Here is a 19930-nt window from a genome sequence, read left to right on the forward strand (position 1 = left end):
TGCATGACATAATTAGTCGGAAGGTGAAAGTTTGGGTTTGCATTTTTTCATTTTCTGAAAGAATATGCTCCACAGAGCACTTTAATCTTTATTTGAAGTAAATCGGGTGATTTTTCATGAAGTTATGGTCAGATGTCTGGGAAAGGCATCCAGCAACTTTTTACAAATTTCATACTTTTTCAACTTGACTGGCTGTTGTTTTTGATTTTAAGGATTTTACGGCGCTTGCAACACATTAAGGTCATAACAGCGCCAGTGACTGGCTGTAAAAAAAAGAATAAATATTTAGAAGTGAAATTCCGACAGCTTTGATATTTCCCGAAGATGTACAAAAAGGCCTGATTTAATCGTTTATGACAAGAACTCATTTTTGATAAATACTGACGTTCTAACTAAACTTGGCAATATCTCAGTTCAAGCCTTTTCCCCATCCGACTGATTATGTCATTCACTGTAATAGTAGAGAGACGATTGAGTCATCGAATAAGCTCAGAAGTTGGGTGAATATTTATTCAGAAAACTGACCAGGCGGAGTTGCCTTAACAGTCGAGTCGTAGGTTCGATTCCTCATCACCAGAAAGTTTTTATTCTCTATTGTCTTGTGGCATTTTTCAACTCACTTCATTTTCTTGTTATCATCGACACATAATGTTTCTATTCTACACACTTTTCGGACATGATAAGATGACGCGGCGGTTTTTGGTCGTGTGCTGTGACACTTGGATTCTGGTCCGTTGTGGGTCACAGGTTTGATTTCTGCTCAAGGCGGCACAAAGTTGAAAAAAGGCCTATTTATTCACATTCTCTCACTGTACGCAGGTGTAAAATGAGTACTTGGCCGGTGTAATAATTGTCTTTTTCACAAAAAAATGTAATATTGTCTCACAGGAGCGAATTGTCGTCCTACATCGTATCTGTTGCGTTTGGCTTGGGAATAATTGTAAATGCTTTGAGCACCTTTTGTAAATATTGCGCTATATAAAAGCCCGCGTTGTTTTTATAATGTCAAGCTAGAACTCTCTCTTATCAGATTATCTTGATTTCAATTTTTGGACTCCTTTTAAACAACTTTGAGCACATTTAGTGGATATTGTGCTATATAAAAACCCATTTCTTTTTTTTTTTAAACGTCGAGCTCCTAAGCTCTCTTGTCGGGTCATCTAGATTCGTCCTTCAAAACCAAGGTCACCGTATTCCTCCTATTTTCACTGGCAACCATTGTGCTATAACTAGGGAGCGGTCGCCTCGCCCCTCCACCCCTGTCCGTCCTCCTTCGCCGCTTCAACCTCACATCCCTTCTGCTTCTCCGATTGGAGGAAGAAAAGAGCACACAATGACCGCTGTCCAATTTACAGGTCAAAATATTGACAAATGTCCGCCGGAAGGCCGTGTTAAACATCGTATAGATGATGGGATTGGCCAGGGAGGCCACGTAGCCAAGCCACACAAATAAACTCATCACGTTTTCTGTGATCGACATGATGAAACTCGGGTGGACAGATGACGTGATGTTGACGATAAAAAATGGCGCCCACAGAATGACGAAAACCAAAAATATAATCCCCAAAACTTTGGAAGCTTTCTTTTCATTGCTGGCCGTCTTTTTGGATAAAATGTGTTTGGCCGGGATTAGAGATTTACCGTTGTTGTTGTTGTTGTTATGGTTGTGGGTGTGTGTGTTATGTACGTAAATTCTCGTGTTTTGACTCGAAGCTTCGCTGCAGTTGCTATCGCACTGGCTATCGTCCCCAAAGTTGTAGTTTCGTCCTAGAGTTTTCATTCGAAATGAATTTGGCGCTCTTTGGTGATTCTGGCTTGAAGACGAAGTCGCCGATTTTTTAAAACTGTACTTGTTTCGTTTATTTTTGGTCGAGTTGTTGGCTGATTTTTTCCGAAAAAGATTCCAATGGCTGTGTCTTGAATGATCTTCAGGCGTTTCCGATCGTTTCTTATCGTCTTCTTTAGATTCTGCATTTCCTTTGTCTGAAAGGATTCCGTCCTGAGATGCGTCCCCGTCTAGAGTGTCGTCTGTCTCATCAAGAGTGAGATCAGCTTCACTGGCAATGTTGCCGTCAAACTGACTAAAGCTCGTTGTTGTATTTACAAGGGGGAGAGAACTCCCACCGTTTTGTCCCGTGGGACTAAGTTTGTGGTAAGACTCTTGTATACAGTCATTGGAAGATAGATTACACGACTTGTCTGAGGAAATATTCTTATTTTTAAAATTCACGCTTAAATTGTCCGTGGATTCGTGTGGACAATGTGAGTTGGCGTCCGATGATCGATCCACAGCGCTCACGTTTCCTTCGTCTTTTGTAGAAACGTTTGATAAGGATGTTGGCGGATGTAGGCAGATTGTGATGACGTCATTAGGATGGGGATTTTGATTCACATCTTCAGATTTAAAATGGGCAATATTTGTATCGGAATGAAACTCCCTCTTCGCAAACGGATTTTGTTGATTTGTGATTTGAGATTCCTCGAGTAGGGACGTACTGCAATTATACACTCCGATCTCTTTGTCAAGTTCTTTATTTTCATATTCAAATGCTTCACCATCCGTAGAAAATTCATCTTCACTTTCATTATTTTCGTCATCGCCATCTTCGCCATTGTCATCATCAGAATCATCATCATCATTGATGGGCAAACTTCCCTTCGTTGTTAAAATCATTTTCTTCCTTCTTCTTCTACATTTCGTTGGAGAGCTGGGCATGGAGCGACTCCCGAAGAAACACGTGTGGTTCTCCTTTCCTCCGCGATCGACAGTTGAAAGATAGTCCACGCTTTTGGGGGTCGTCAGGGGTGAATCGGGGGTCAAAAGAGGCGAATCGGGGGTCGTGGACTCGTCCGTCTCGTCGCTTTCGTCATCTCCTGGTGTAGAGTTATTTTTGTCCCCGGACTCTCTGAGCAGCTCATCCATTTCCTCTTGAATCTGAAAAAACAAAAAACAAAACAAAAAAGAGCGTTAGAGTAACGTATTACTGTTACAATTGTTTTCTTAGCTCACTCAACCCTAACACCGGCTATATCCGTAGTTTACCCGGGTTGCTTTTACCCCATGCCTATTTGTTACATTTTTCTGAGACAAATTATAGGCGTAGTATCAAAGCCAATGTTTTTAGTTTTTGCATGTTAATTCTAGTTAAATAAAACTATCTATGTACATGCTCATTTTTAATACATTTATTTTTCAATTTTGGAAAGTAGCAAAATCTATAGGATTGAGTGAGTTAAAAATTCGCCGCATTTCTTTAATGTTAATATAGGATTAAATCACGTTTATCGGGTTAAAAACAAAAAAGTTTTAATTGAAGATTTTTACAAGCTTTTCGATTGAATATCTTAATTAAAACGAGTGTTTTAACCTGTAAATGTAATTTGATTTTATCATCATTACAACCCTTTTACAGCCATAACTATTCATAAAACAATAAATTCATTAAAATTATGAAGAATGAAGGCAAAATAATTGACTTGAATCGAAAATGTCAATTATTTGTATAATAAGCTTACGTCATCACTTTTTGGCGCAAATCATTAAGCACGACTGATGGCTTACGACTGTGTATTTATAGATTTTTAATGACAAGAAACGAAGTGAGTAGAAAAGTGATAATGGGCAATAGAGAATAAAGAACTTTGTGGCAATGAGGATTCGAACCCACAACCTGCCTGTTACGACACCACCTCCACCTAACCACGAGAGGGACGCTCTGTAGTGGATGGCGTAGATTGTAGAGTGTCCCTCTCGTGGCCAGGCGATGCGGCCGTAACAGTCGGGTTTTGTGGATTGGAATCCCCATTGCCGCACAGTTTTTATTCTCAATTGCCCTCTGATACTTTTCTACTCCTTTCATTTCTTGTCAAAAACCTACAAATTATTCTGTCGTCTATTTGGAATTTAGTAATATATTTATGTCTTTATTGTTATTTGTTGTTGGCTGAAGAAGGGTTTTGAGCCCGAAACGTTCCGTGTTTTTTTTTTTTTTGTTGTATTTTGTTGTTCTTTTTTTTTTTTTTAAACCTGTTATATTCATTTTTGTTTATGACTTTTTACAGTCCACAGCTTCTATCTAGCAGTCTAGTATCACTTTGACTCGTGGTGGTTCTAGTAGATAGATGTTACAACAACAAAGTGTTGATGCGTCTCATTAACTTGTCTGTGAAAGTAGAGGGGTGTTCCCTAGGGTGACGCTAGAAATTGGACAGGGATTCTTTTTTGCCATTAGCTAAAGCTTTTCATTACAAGAATGGACAGATGCTTCTCTCCAAGGGAGCGGTGGCCTGACTTCATCACGTTGACAAACATAAACATGTCGAACATAGATAACAAAACACACGCACACACACATACACACAAACACACAGAACACAAAGACATACACTTACATATTTATTTATTTAGGGAGAGAGAAATAGAGAGATTTATATTGAGAGACGGATAGAGAGAGAGATAGAGAGAAAGGAAAGAAATAGAGAAGAGGAGGAGGAAAGAGAAGAGAGAGAGAGAGAGAGAGAGAGAGAAGAGAGAGAGAGAGGAGAGAGAGAGAGAGAGAGAGAGGGAGAGGATGAATGGATAGATAGATAGATAAGAGAAAGAAAGAAGGAAAGACAGTAAGAAGAAAGAAAGAAAAAAACGGGAGAAAGAAAGAGACGGAAGAGAAAGAAGGATATTTATAAAAAGAAAGAAAGAAAGAAGAGAAGAGAGGAGAGAGAGAGAGAGAGAGGGAGGAGAGAGAGAGAGAGAGAGAGAGAGATCTCAATCTTACTAACGTTTAGTCACCATGTTATTACTTTCCTCTATCTCAATCCTATTCCTCCCTATGACAGAGAAATGAATTCAGTAGCAACTTGATTTATTAGGCGTGGTGAGCATTTCCTCTACCAGCCAATGTTTTACGGTAATCCTACTTATTCATCGTATGATCCAGATTAAGCCTCTCGTCTGTTCTATCAAAAAAAAAAAAAGGATTTACAGTATAGATTGAGAATGGGATAGACTGTTTTACCATTGATTTTTTAAATAAAAGTACATCTGCGTAATGTGGTCCAGCACTTGTCTTTGAGTTTTGAAATTATTAAACCCGACGTGCACTTATTTACAGGTCTGATAACCCAATTCCTTATGGGCTCGTGGTTGTAATGGAAATCTCAATTATTTTTTTTAAATGACGCAAAATATTGTCTATTACAACAATGTTAAACTAGGCCCATTAGCAGTGGGTTCGGATGTCATACCTGCATATATCATGTTCACGTCTATTAATCCTCATTTCCACACTCTTCAATCCTTGTGAATCCATTAAAACCAAATACAATGAATAAGAAGAAAATGTATTATGTATTTACGCAGTTATTTCCCTTGGTTAATTGAGCTTTGTATAGCGCAATATCCACTAAATGTGCTCAAAGCGCTTTATAAGGGGTCCCTGGTCAACAGCAACATTTAACATGTAGGACGGGACACAACTCCTGTTAGGCGATATTACAATTTTTCGGACAAAGACAACGCTGTTAACGGCCAGGTACTCATTTTACACCTGAGTACGGTGAGAGAATATGAGTAAAGAGCCTTTTCCAAGGACTCAACTATGTGCCGAGCGCGAGGCTCGAACCCAGGAGCTTCCGTTCCGAAAGCGAGTGTCATACCACTAGACCACATAGCCGCACAATATAACTGTAATAGGGAAAATCTAAGGCCTTAAAACGAAACGTTATAAATAATTGTCAAAGTTGTTCTATAGCAGGTGATATTGTTATGGGTCTCAGTAGCCTCTATGTAAATATTCATGCTTTATATACGAATGTGCACGATCTTAGCCTAATTCTCCCTACTTGTATAGATGCTGTGCGCCTGGCTAAGAAACTCACAACATTGCCGTCCGGAAATATAACGGACTAACACAGAAAACAATGTGTAACATTGAACGTTCATAGTCTGGTTAATACAGTTCAGTGAAAATAACTCATAAACACGGATGGCTAAAAACAATAACAAAGACCCGAGTGACGTAAACTTCGTTCTATCTATAAATATTCGATGTTGCACATAGTTTTGTGTGTTGGTAGATACGTTAAATCTTGATGGCGGATGTTGTGAATATTTTACCTAAAAGCATAGCATCAATGTATCCACTTTTTAAATATTATTTTTCTGTCTAACTCTAGTTAATTAACTGTTTTGCCGGCTTTCTGTAATCTATTTAGGATTCATCTCGGAGCTCAGACTTTTGACATGGCTAAACTACCTAACCTAAAAAAAACACGTATATAAAATTTTGGCCATAAAACTCGTTCTTCAAATATCGATCGATTTAAACGACCATCATCTTGTCAAAAACTTTCAACCCTGGGACTGCACGGAAGTAAAAGGATTTAGAGTTTTTGCCAAGATGAGGGTCATTCTAATCGATCGATATTTGAAGGTTGAATTTTCTGGCCAAAATGTTAAAAACGTGTTTATTTTCAGAGTGCGGTCGCTAAGTAAGTTGATTCTATTTTCTAATCAAGAAGCTAATTTGGCATAATCAGGGTTTACCGTCTCTGTGATACTAATACTTCTTTATTCAGACAACTTCTTATCCATGGTTTCCAAAATAGAGAAATAAATATTCTCTACAAGACAATGGAACAACTAAAGATTACCTCAATATACTACAAAACAACAACAACAACAACAACAACAACAACAACAACAACAACAACAACTACTACTACTACTACTACTACTACTACTACTACTACTACTACTACTACTACTACTACTACTACTACTACTACTACTACTACTACATACTATACTATACTACTACTACTACTACTACTACTACTACTACTACTACTACTACTACTACTACTACTACTACTACTACTACTACTACTACTACTACAACTACTACTATAGAAGAAAAGAAGTTGACGTCACTCAGGTCATTGTTATTGTTCTAGACGGTCTGTTAATTACCTATTCTCACTATATTACAAAAGTCAGACTATGAACGTTAAAGGTTGCACACAGCCTTGTGTGTTGGTAAGTTTAATTTGGCTCACGGATGCTGTGAATATTTTACCTAGATGCATAGCATCAATTTTTTTACCCCACACGAAAGGGAACCAGTATTGATCCTGCGCTCGAGATATTTTTCATCCTCCTGTCTACCCAGCAATGAGATAGTGGGCAGCTGAGTCTGCTAGACCTGGCGGAAAGTACTTTGCGATAATATATTAGCGTCCCATCCAAATGGTGGCGAGCAATTGCTACTGTCATTTTAAAGTTACAAGAAGTCGGATAAGCTTGATCTGCTTGCTCCTTAATGTGCCAAATACTACATTGTAGTTTAAAGGCATCACATTGCTTGGGATCGTTCATTTATAAGATAGGTCCAATTTTCTCTTTTAAAGATTTTGCGTGTCTTTCTTGGCGATATCCATTCTTGCTGAGGTGTTGTCACTGTCATCCATTTGGTTACTAACCAAGCCCAGAATAGCTTACTAAACTATCACAGAAAACAGTGAGATTATAGATAGTGTGCGCTTGGCTAAGAAACACACAACATTGCCATCCGGAAATATAACCGACCAACACACAAAACTATGTGTAACCTTGAACGTGTATAGTCTTTTAAATACAGTTTAGTGAAAATTATTCATAAACATGAATGGCAAAAAAAAAAAAAAAAAAAAAAAAAATCCCAGCAAAACAATAACAAAGACCTGCGTAACGTCATCTTCGTTCTATCTATACATCGTTCGTATGAAATAAAAGGCCCTAAGTGCAGTCTAAGTGCATGAAATAAATGAACCCAATGCGTCTAAGTACATCGCTGTCTTGCCCTCGCTTCCTCTCGATCCAGTTTTCTATTTATTAACCAGTTAACTGCCGTAGTACTAAGAAAAAAACACGGATTTACAATTTGGCCAGAAAACTCGTCCTTCAAATATCAATCGATCTAAATAACTCTCATCTCGGCAAAACCTGCTCAAACCTGGGACCTCGCGACATCTTCTTTTTCCTAAAATCCCAGGTTACTTGAGAGTTTTTGCCAAGATGCTCAGGGTCACATGAATCGATCGATTTTTGAAGGCCACGTTTTCTTGCCAAACTTTAAAATACGTGATTTTCCATAGTTTGGCATGTTAATTAACAAGGCGAACACCGCGTCTCTTTTGTGTCTCCATCCAGTCATTATAAAAGCCGCTTACGACATTAAACAAAACTGCTCCATTGTGTCAACAAGGGCGTAAGCAATTTTATAAACGATGGATGGCCCTTCGTCTGCTTCTTAAATCTTTCACAATTAACGCGGTCGGCTGCAATAAAGATGGCTCTCAGAGCGGAACGGTCAATTAGGGGTGGAACTTCAAACTTCCTCCTTGTCGGTCGTGTGTGTTGGAGACACACAGATCGATGAGTCAAATACTCTCCTGGCCGTCATTAGTCAAGAATTCACGTTCTATTCACCCGTCAATTTGTCTTCTTAAAAACAAGAGTTCCATTCGAAAAACGAAAACAAAAAACAAACAAAAAAACAAAACAAAAAGCAAAAAAAAAAAAAAAAAAAAAAAAAAAAAAAAAAAAACAAAAAAAACAAACAATAAAACAAAACAAAAGAAACAAGAAAAAATAAACAAAAAGAAAAAACAAACAAACAAGAAAAAAACAAAACAAAACAAAACAAAACAAAATATCCCCCACCCAAAAAAAAAAAAAAAAAAGAAAAGACAAACACCCCCCTACTAATAAATAAACAAAACAAAAACAAAAACAAAAAAACAATACCAAATTGTAAAAAAGAGAACAAATCCCAACAAAACAAAACGGAAATAAAAACTGGAAAAAAAAACACATGCAAGAAAAAACAAACAACAAAACAAAAACAAAACAAACAAAATAAACCCAATAAACAAATATTAAATCAAATAAACACACACACACACACACGCGCGCACGAACACACACATACACACACACAAACACATACACACACACACAAACACATCGTTCCTTCAATCTATCCTCAAATTCATCCATCTCACCTCCCCCCCCCCCCCCCCCCCCCCCCCCCCCCCCCCCCACCCCAACCCACTTTTCATCACAACCTCATCAATTCCCGTCCCTTCAATACAGCCATCCAATAACACAACACACTTTTTTTAGCCAGATTTTTTCCCCACAAAAATCTGACAACACCAACTTGCACAACAGTCGCAGACTGGAGAAGACTTCAAAGAACAACTATAAAGAAATTTTAACTTTACTACTTTGCTACCAGATTGAGGGAATCATCATTATCGTCCCCTATTATTATATTGGGGTAAGTAAACGTTTTCTGGCCAAATTGATAATAGCGTAATTTGGCAGCTTAGTCGAGAATACAGCAACAATCTGCCACAAACCCAATCCCAATTTCATCAGCCCTGGTAAATTCTATTACTTACTCGTCAATATCCCAGTCTTAATAAACTCCTTCTTTTCCTGTATCATTATTGCTTACGAGCTGCCTGCCTACTTCAAACTTCAAAAATTCGTAGTTACCAATGGGAAAAATAGAAAAAACTAACTTAAACGCACTCAATCCTAACACCAACTATATCCGTAGTATACCCTGGGTTACTTTTACCCCACGCCTATTCATTACATTTTTCTGAGACAAATTATAGGCGTAGTATCATAGCAAATGTTATTGATTTTTACATGTTAATGGTAGTTGAATAAAACTATCTATGCACATTCTCATTTTCAATACATTTTTTCCTATTTTGAAAAGAAGCAAATATCTCTAGGATTGAGTGAGTTAAATAGCTGTAGAAATAAACAATTTGCTCTCGGCATGGTCCAAAATGGTTCAAAGTCCTGAATAAAGGTTAACATTTAAAAAAAAAAGAGCTTTTATATAGCGAAATATCCACTTAACGTGCTCAAAGCGCTTTAAAGGGGTCCTTGGCCAAAAGCAACATTTAACATTTAGGACGGGACATGACGCCTATTATGCGATATTGTAACTATTTTTCGAGCAGAGACAACGCTGTTAACGGCCAAGTACTCATTTTACACCTGATTACGGTGAGAGACTGTGCGTAAAGAGCCTTCTCCAAGGACTCAACCATGCGCCGAGCGCGAGGCTCGAACCCAGGACCTTCCGATCCGAAAGCGAGTGTCATACCACTAGACCGCATAGCCGCACAATCTTACGTTCTACGGAATTAAACTTTCCTTTTCAACAAGATTTATTGAGTCAATGAAGCGACTGCAGTTCTGTAGCTGCTGGAGCCAATAATTCGTATTTCTACGAAATTATCGTAGTAACAGGCAGGTCTGTCTACGTACAGTATCGCGTTTTTCTTCTTTTCACACAATGGTGGCTATGTGGTCTGGTAGTATGACACTCGCTTTCGGATCGGAAGGTCCTGGGTTCGAGCCTCGCGCTCGGCGCATAGTTGAGTCCTTGGAAAAGGCTCTTTACTCACATTCTCTCACCGTACTCAGGTGAAAATGAGTACCTGGCCGTTAACAGCGTTGTCTGTGTCCGCAAAATTGTAACATCGCCTAACAGGCGTCATGTCCCGTCCTACATGTTAAATGTTGCTGTTGACCAGGGACCCCTTGTAAAGCGCTTTGAGCACATTTAGTGGATATTGCGCTATATAAAAGCTCAATTATTTATTTAAATTATTTAATGGTAACTGTGACTCAAAACTCCCATCTTAGAACGGTACCCAAGCATCCTGGGTTCGAGCCTCTCGCTTGGCGCATTGTTGAGTCCTTGGAAAAGACTCTTAACTCACGTTCTCTCCTTATTTTCCTATGTCATTATTGCTCACCTACGTACAGTATCGCTGTTTTTTTTCCTTTCACACAATGGTAACGGTGACTCAAAACTCCCAATCATAGAACTATACCCAGTTATCCTGGGTTCGAGACCCTCGTTCGGCGCATTGTTGAGTCCTTAGAAAAGTCTCCTCTTAACTCACATTCTCTAACCGTGACAGGTGTAAAATGAGTACCTGGCCGTTAACAGCGTTGTCTGTCAGAAAAAAGAATGTAATATTGCCTAACAGGCGTCATGTCTCGATCTATATGTTACATGTTGCTGCTGGTCAGGGACCCTTTGTAAAGCGCTTTGAAAAAAAACGTGAAGAAATTTTATTCACATTTCCAAAAAAAAAAAAAAAAAAAGGAGTAAATATTTATAAATTTAAGTAGCCAGATATTTACATCAATGCTTAAACTTTTTATAACAACTTAAAAAATAAAAATCAAAGAAGAATTAATAAAATGGTGGAGTCCCAAAAAATTTGTTTCTTTTCCAAGATGGCCACCATGCCATTTCCATGACAACGAAGAGATTTTCATTTATTTTGTTTCCCTAAAATTATTTTTTTACAATATAGTTGATGTATAAACATTATTAGTTTGATAAAATTGTCCCAATTAAGGATTTATGTATTTTTAGTATCAAGCCCCCTTAAAAGCGTTGTGGTGGGTACCAAGTGGGAAAGGGGGGGGGGGGGGAGGGGGGGGGGGGGGGGGGGTAAACACTTCAAGGCCGTGAATACGGTATTTATTCCTTTGGTGTCAACTAGACGTTGAAAATTCAATTCAACCTTGGTCCATTAATTATAGGTTTGAGTCTTTCGTTAAACACCAACTAGCACTCACGCACTCTCTCTCTCTCTCACTCACACACAAACACACACACACACAAACACACCCACACCCACACACACACACACACACACACACACACACACACACACACACACACACCTAGTGCCGCGCTGAAGACCGGTCTAGACCGCGGTCCGACGGTCTTTTAGCTGTGAACCGAAGACCGGTCCCATAGGGGAAGATCGGCGGCGGTCCTCACTTCTTATCACCTTTCAACTAGTGCGGGGCGGTCCTTGCAAGGACCACGGTCCTACGGTCTCGCGCCATAGCCTACTACTTCCCCAGCGCAGGGTTGCCAGATTATTTTTCAACAAAATGCCAGGGGAAGACTCAAAAAATGCCAAAACACTCAAAAAGATGCCAAAGTCTGTTGACTCCCACCCCCACTAAGAAAACTACTCACTTTTGATAGACAATTTACTATCATATCCTGGTGACTTGCGTGTTTTCTTTTCTTTTTCTTTTATTTTTATTTTTATTTATTTTTTTTTTTTTAATTATACTAAATTTCCTGTTGGGGTAATTATTTACCTACTGACTACTAAGTGGAATGCTAAACCACTACACCACGGTTCGATTTTAAGAATGAAAAAGAAATGTGAAGATGTTTGTTTTTACGCGTTTAGAAATAATTAAGAAAAGGTGTCATTTGAAGTATAATATACAAGAAAAGAAAATGCCAAATGAAAATGCCAAATGCCAAATGATTTTTCTAATGCCAAACGGTTTTCAAAAATGCCAGATTTTTGGAATCTGGCATTTATAATGCCAAACTGGCAACCCTGCCCCAGCGATTCGTTGCTTCGGTTGCCTATCTTCCACCAATCACCACCCATCCCACTTAATTAATCGCACCCACCCCCCTTTGCCATACACTAAACGACACAGACGACCATACAGGCAGACGACCACCAACCTCCACTCCGCAAACCGCCCTTTCGTGTGTGAGATGGGGGAACAGGAGGCGCACGCCTTGGACGATTCCATTATACGGGGTAAATTTCAAAATTTACTACACCATAATGATCGCAATGACAATGATCTATGGTGAAGGCATGACCCCTCTTCTCTAATGGGTTATTGTTTGAAATGTATGTGACTACTAAAGATGTGTGTGTTTGTGTGTGTGTGTGTGTGTGTGTGTGTCGAACCTAGCAAGTAGCAAATCCGATTTTTTGTTTTCTTTTGTCCATCTCTTGTCACCACTCCTTTCTATCGCAGTGTTGTCATTTAAAATAATACAATAATATTAAAATTTCGTTGGTGTTTTTACTAATCAAATAATATGAGTTTCATTAGTTTCTTCCTTCCAAAAAACCCAGTTATAACGTCTGAATTTTAAAAAAGTCCAATAGAATATTTGGGGACCCCGATAGCTCAGTTGATAGAGCACTCTCTTTATACGCAAAGGGCCAGAGATCGATCCCGGGTGCAGTCGATTTTTTTCTGAATCCCTGTCTACTCAGCAATGAATGGGTAGCTGAGTTTGTTAGATCTGGCGAAAAGTCACCATCGACCCCTCTTATTACCTCATCCACCCCTCTTATTATAACTTCACGTCTCTCTCTTACTCTTCAATGCTCGCTGCCCTCTAATGTGTGTGTGTGTGTGTGGGGGGGGGGGGGGTAGGAGTTGCGTGTGTGTATCAACGCCACGAACAACTCGATCAACGCCTTGGGCGATGCCATTATCTCCGTTAATGGGGATAAATTTCAAATTTTATTAAATTATCGAAGTAACAATGAAGTACGGTGAGCAAATAAAGAAGGCATCACCCCTCTTCTCTAATTAGGTTACAATTTGAAATGAGTGTGACTACTCCGTGTGTTTTACTCCTGTAGACCACGGTTTTCATCGTGTAGCGGTCTTTAACGGTTCAAGAATGAACGATCCCATGGTCTCAAAGGTCAAACCGGTTCGAATTTCCAACAGTCTCTCAGGAATGTTCAATGTCGAAAAGGACCGGTCCTTGCGGTCTTCATTTCCCAAGGACCGTAGGACCGTGGTCCTTAAGCTTGCCAAGGACCGCCCCGCACTAACACACACACACACACACACACAGAGAGAGAGAGAGAGAGAGAGAGAGAGAGAGAGAGAGAGAGAGAGAGAGAGAGAGAGAATTGATTTTTAAAAAAGACACAATTTAAAAAAGATTTAAAAATTCACACGTCCTAGGTTTGAGAGCTTTTTTTTTGTTTTTTTTTCTTCTAAGATTATGAGGGTCATTTGAATCGATTGATATTTGAAGGGCGAGTTTTCTGGCCAAAATGTTGAAATATGTGTTTTGTTTATTACCTTACCCCAGAGTAGGCTACAGCAGGGCAAGGGGCAAACGAACGAAAATTATGTGTCAATTTTTTATGTGTCCAAAATTCATATTCATCTTCATTAATCTAATCATTTCTACGTTCTGTCCCCTTCTAAATTCCCCCCCCCCCCCGCCTTTTCCTACCCACCCCAAATACAATTCACACACACACATACACAGACACACAACACACACACTCAGGCGCATGGCCAGGCCTAGCTAACGGCTGTTCATTATTCTCTCCACGGTGTGATAATGAGGCCTGTAGAGAACAGATCACATCACTTTTCCACCCGCCCTTCCATCCTTCCTTTCGTCGTCAGAAAATAACCTGAGAGCAAATTGAATTAAACAGTAGTAGAATTCGATTCAGCCAATGAAAATGGATATTATAGGATATATAAGGAAGTATTTATGGCGTAGTATGTTGGTTAGACATACACATGTCTGTTCTTTCATGTTTCATGTTTCATGTTTAAGCGCTTAGAGTCTGGTGTCTCGGAGTTATAGCGCTATATAAGTTTTCAGCATTATTATTATTAAGGTTTGCTGTTGGAATGGGACACTTGTAAAGCGCTTTGAGCTTGTCTATTGGAAATATTGCGTTACATTAAAGATTACGTTTTTTAAATAAAGTACCTATTATGCTCAAGATTTAATCAAAAAAAATTCTTCAATCCTTACCTGAAAGTATCTCCTGTCCCATTCCATCGATTTATAATCCTTCGACAGGTTCCCACAACTCAGAGGAAACGAACCAAGACCCCGACGTCCAGATTCAGTTGTCTTGACGCCTAAACCCGTTTGGCACACGTTAGAATCAGACTTTGCTCCGCCAAGTATAGGACCGGAACTAGTTCTTGTCACCGGAAGTCTTTTATTGTTACCACCGTAACCAGGGCAGGGAACCTCCAATTGATTAGGGATTTCCCGAGATGAAGTAGAATGTGACGTAATAAATTTTCTATTTTTGGTATCATAATGCGGAATGGCTCCAAACGTATTCTTGAATAGGTGTGGATTTGACGCATTCTTTTTATTATTATATAGAAGGTTTTTAGAAATATCTATTTGGGATATTGAGGATGAATCTGTTGATGGCTGTTGAACTTTGAGTTCCGGGGTGCATGTGGCGAGTGGCGATGCGGAAGCGGATGTTGACAATAAGGTGGTGTATGAATTTCCAGGAGAAAGTCCCGGTAGAGATAACGAATGCTGGGATGGAGTGAGATTGAAAATGCCCGAGGGAGAGCTAGGGCATGACAATTGCCTTTGACTATCCCACGGAATATGAAGAGGAGATGAGAGAAGGGAAAATGTGTTGACGAGAGCATCAATAGCCTTCAGAGATTCACAGCCTTTTGAGTTCGTGTTTTGATTAGCATTAGTCGATGTGATGTCGAGGTCACTAATACTATTGATTTTAGTATTGGTTTGATTGTTGATTTGATTTAAGTCTAGATCTAAATCGATGAAGGAATTACTGGAAGGGTGGTCTATCGAGATTAAAGGAGTTGTGACGTTTTGTTTCAAATTTTCCTTTGATTTATTTTTAGAACGGGTTTCTTTATTGTCTTTCTCTTTATGATTGCAATGTTGTTGTTGTTGTTCATGTTGATGTTGGTGGTTATTGTTGCTTTGTTGTTGCCTAGTTTGTTGTTGCTGTTGTAGAGGGTGGTTGTGATGCTGATGATGATGATGCTTATTATTTTGTTGTTGAAGCTGTTGTTGTTGTTGTTGAAGAAATCGTTTCTGGCGTTCTTTGTAGCTGAGCTTTCGTTGTCGACGCTTTGGTATCGAGGGCGGTGGCTCCGAAGATGCTTTGTTTTTAGACACAACGCGTGGGGAACATAAGGAACGAAATGAAGGGGAACTCTTCAACAAAGAAACATATTTTGCTTCTTCTCCGCTCTCTTCGTCATTGTCCGAACTCAGAGAGTAGTTACAAGAAGAGGTGGACACGGGAGAAACTGACCTAGAGCTAGGAGTTGAGAGATATGGATGCGGGTCGGGAAGAGGGAGGTAGGACATGGTTCTTGAAGCAACACCGGCTGAGGATAAGTTCATGACATTGGCTTCGTGTTCACGGTCAAGGTCTTTTCCTTCGTACAGGTCATAGGTCGAGGACAACGCAGTTCGATCGTCTGTGACATCGGAACACGAGAATTGTTGTTCTCCATTTGACGGCGGACAACTTCGAATAGCGCTCTTAATTTTTACTTTTTCATCTTTCCTACCGTTCAGCTGTTGCTTTTTGATATTACTTAACAGCTTGGGTACCGCGAATCCTGTGCATTGCGCTGTGAGCTGCGCCAATCTGGGCTTGAGTTCCGATCGTTCAATATTCTTCATCCGCTTCTGATTTTTCCATAAAATTCTTATCGTTAACACGTACGTGACTAACATGATAAACAAGGGAATGTAAAACGCGAATATTGAACCGTAAAATACGAAATTTTCCACCGACGGTATACACATCCCGTCGTTGTAGACAGCTGCCCTGTCAACTAGACCCATTATCCCTATAGGACACGAAATAGCCACGGAGATGATCCATACAAATAATATTTTGCATATGACCATCCCTCTTGTTTTGTTGCGACCGTATCGCATCGGGTATTTGAGTGTGAAGAACCGATCCATAGACATGGTACACATGTGCCAGATCGAAGCTGTGCACATTAGCACGTCGCTTGTAGCCCAGAGGACACACACTTCTGGATTGAGTGGGAAGTGACCTGTGAAAGATAGGAGAGAATAAAAATATTATCATTGTTGTGATCATTAGGATACAAACATATCTTAATTAATTCAAAGTCCATCGCTTTTATGCGGTTTTGTGGTCTTGTGGTATGACACTCGCTTTCAGATCGGAAGGTCCTGGGTTCTAGCCTCGCTCGACGCATAGTTGAGTCCTTGGAAAATTCTCTTTACTCACATTCTCTCACCGTACTCAGGTGTAAAATGAGTACCTGGCCATTGACAGCGTTGTCTCCTTCGATAAAAAAATGTATTATCGCCTCACAGGGGTCATGTCTCGTTCTTTTTGTTACATGTTCTGTTGGTCAGGGGCCCTATGTAAAGCGCTTTTAAAGTGGATATTGCGCTATATAAATGCTCATTTTTTTAAAATTTAAAAGCTCAGCTTTGATTAGATTATGAATAGACAATTTTCTAAATTGGTCGTGTTGTTTTTCGGCACGAGATCTGGACCTTAGTTCGTGAGTGCCGCGATTCAAGACAGAGTGCCGGAGAACAACGCAACGATTAGTTTGGAAAAATCTCATAGATATTTTAAAGTTTTATCGAACCTTAAAATAAGAAAATAAATGTGTCATATCTGAAGACAATAGATAGTTCGAAGATGACGTCACTCGTGTCTTTGTTATTGTTTTTTTTTTGCCATCCGCGTTTATGAGTAATGCTCACTGAACTGTATTAACCCGACTATAAACGTTCATGGATACACACAGTTTTGTGTGTTGGCCCGTTATACTTCCGGATGGCAATATTATGAGCTTCTTAGCCAAGTGCATACTATCTATACCAAAACAATAGGATGTAATAATGATAATACACAGGTATTTTGGGAGAATGGGCTTTTGACTTTTCCATTGTGCATAGAAAAGACCGTTTGTTTATCACCATAAACCCATGGACACGATTCCGATTACACCAGAATAGAATGCGGAGGTGCGGGTTATTTTTTTATTTTTTTTTTTTTTATTTCTAAGGTACACAGGGGTAAAGGTCAAAGATCAAATTATGGGCGGGGCAGACACGCGCAGTCAATAAAAGTCGGGCATAACGAGATGTCATCGATACTCATTAATGACGATTACTTCATAAGATTGTTGACTCTGATTTGACGCTATTTATAGACGTATTTCCGGGAAAATCGGAAATTTTATATCCGGTGTAATGGAACGGCCGGGTATATTCTACATAACACTTTGGCTGCTCTCTGGCGTACGGCGTGATACTCGTGCATGTTAAAAAAAAATGAGCTTTATATAGCGCAATATCCACTAAATGTGCTCAAAGCGCTTTACAAGGGGTCCCTGGTCAACAGCAACATTTAACATGTAGGACGGGACATGAAGCCAGTTAGGCGATATTACAATTTTTCAGACAAAGACAACGCTGTTAACGACCAGGTACTCATTTTACACCTGATTACGGTGAGAGAATGTGAGTAAAGAGCCTTTTCCAAGGACTCAACTATGCGCCGAGCGAGGCTCGAACCCGGGACCTTCCGATCCGAAAGCGAGTGTCATACCACTAGACCACATAGCCGCATGTTTTGAGTATCGCGATGAGAATAGGTGACATTAGAACGGAGTCACGGACGGAATCAGGTTCATGAATACGTGGGTTGGCATTAAACACGTTTATAGATTAAACAAATATATATCATAGGTTTTTCATAGTCATTCGAAAAATGCAAGAGCAATCGTTTGTACTCTGGATGATGATGATGATGAAGATGATGATGATGATGATGATGATGATGATGATTATGATGATGATGATGATGATGATGATGATGAGGAGGAGGAGGAGGAGGAGGATAAAAGGAGGTGGACCATAAGAAGACGGAAGAGAAGGAGACGAACGAAAAAGAAGGAGACCAAAGAAGAAGAAGAAGAAGAAGAAGAAGAAGAAGAAGAAGAAGAAGAAGAAGAAGAAGAAGAAGAAGAAGAAGAAGAAGAAGAAGAAGAAGAAGAAGAAGAAGAGAAGAAGAAGAGAGAGAAGAGAGAAGAGAAGAGAAGACGAAGACGAAGAGAAGAGAAGAAGAAGAAGAAGAAGAAGAAGAAAGAAGAGAAGAAGAAGAAGAAGAAGAAGAAGAAGAGAGAAGAGAAGAAAAAAGAAGAAGAAGAAGAAGACGAAGACGAAGAGAAGAGAAGAAGAAGAAGAAGAAGAAGAAGAAGAAGAAGAAGAAGAAGAAGAAGAAGGAAGAAGAGAGAAGAAGAGAAGAAGAAGAGAAAGAAGAAGAAGAAGAAGAAGAAGAAGAAGAAGAAAAGAAGAAGAAGAAAAGAAGAAGAAGAAGAAGAAAAGAAGAAGAAGAGAAGAAAGAAGAAGAAGAAGAAGAAGAAGAAGAAGAAGAAAGAAGAAGAAGAAAGAAGAAGAAGAAGAAGAAGAAGAAGAAGAAGAAGAAGAGAAGAAGAAGAAGAAGAAGAAGAGAAGAAAGAAGAAGAAGAAAGAAGAAGAAGAAGAAGAAGAAAGAAGAAGAAGAAGAAGAAGAAGAAGAAGAAGAAGAAGAAGAAGAGAAGAAAGAAGGAAGAAGAAAGAGAAAGAAGAAGAAGAAGAAGAAGAAAGAAAGAAGAAGAAAGAAGAAGAAGAAGAAAGAAGAAGAAGAAGAAGAAAGAAGAAGAAGAAGAAGAAGAAGAAGAAGAAAGAAGAAGAAGAGAGAAGAAGAAGAAGAAGAGAAGAAGAGAGAAGAAGAAGAAGAGAAGAAGAAGAAGAAGAAGAAGAAGAAGAAGAAGAAGAAGAAGAAGAAGAAAAGAAGAAGAAAGAAAGAAGAAGAAGAAGAAGAAGAAGAAGAAGAAGAAGAGAAGAAGAGAAGAAGAAGAAGAAGAAGAAGAAGAAGAAGAAGAAGAAGAAGAAGAGAAGAAGAAGAAGAGAAGAGAAGAAGAAGAAGAAAGAAGAAGAAGAAGGAAGAAGAAGAAGAAAGAAGAAGAAAGAAGAAGAAGAAGAAGAAGAAGAAGAAGAAGAGAAGAAGAAGAAAGAAGAAGAAGAAGAAGAAGAAGAAGAAGAAGAAGAAGAAGAAGAAGAAGAAGAAGAAGAAGAAGAAAAGAAGGAAAGAAGAAGAAGAAGAAGAAAGAAGAAGAAGAAGAAGAAGAAGAAGAAGAAGAAGAAGAAGAAGAAGAAGAAGAGAAGAAGAAGAAGAAGAAGAAGAAGAAGAAGAAGAGAAGAAGAAGAAGAAGAAGAAGAAGAAGAAGAAGAAGAAG

The 19930-nt window shown here is 39.1% G+C and overlaps 1 protein-coding gene across 2 annotated transcripts in view; it reads right to left on the reverse strand.

Annotated features, from left to right (window-relative positions):
- Window positions 1-1110: 1110 nt before the first annotated feature.
- The window catches only part of LOC144980539 (uncharacterized), a 343011-nt gene continuing 324191 nt past the window's right edge, over window positions 1111-19930 (reverse strand). For both annotated transcript variants that reach the window (XM_078928199.1, XM_078928200.1), the window contains exons 4-5: window positions 14664-16717; window positions 1111-2935 (exon numbers count right to left, since the gene is read on the reverse strand). In XM_078928199.1, the coding sequence (XP_078784325.1) occupies window positions 1157-2935; window positions 14664-16717 (3833 nt within the window). In that variant the 3' untranslated portion in view covers window positions 1111-1156. The remainder of the gene's footprint in view (window positions 2936-14663; window positions 16718-19930) is intronic.

Source organism: Berghia stephanieae, chromosome 10 (genome assembly GCF_034508935.2).
Source record: "Berghia stephanieae isolate SIO BIC M18660-M18661 chromosome 10, UCSD_Bste_1.3, whole genome shotgun sequence".
NCBI classification, from domain to species: Eukaryota; Metazoa; Mollusca; class Gastropoda; order Nudibranchia; family Aeolidiidae; genus Berghia; species Berghia stephanieae.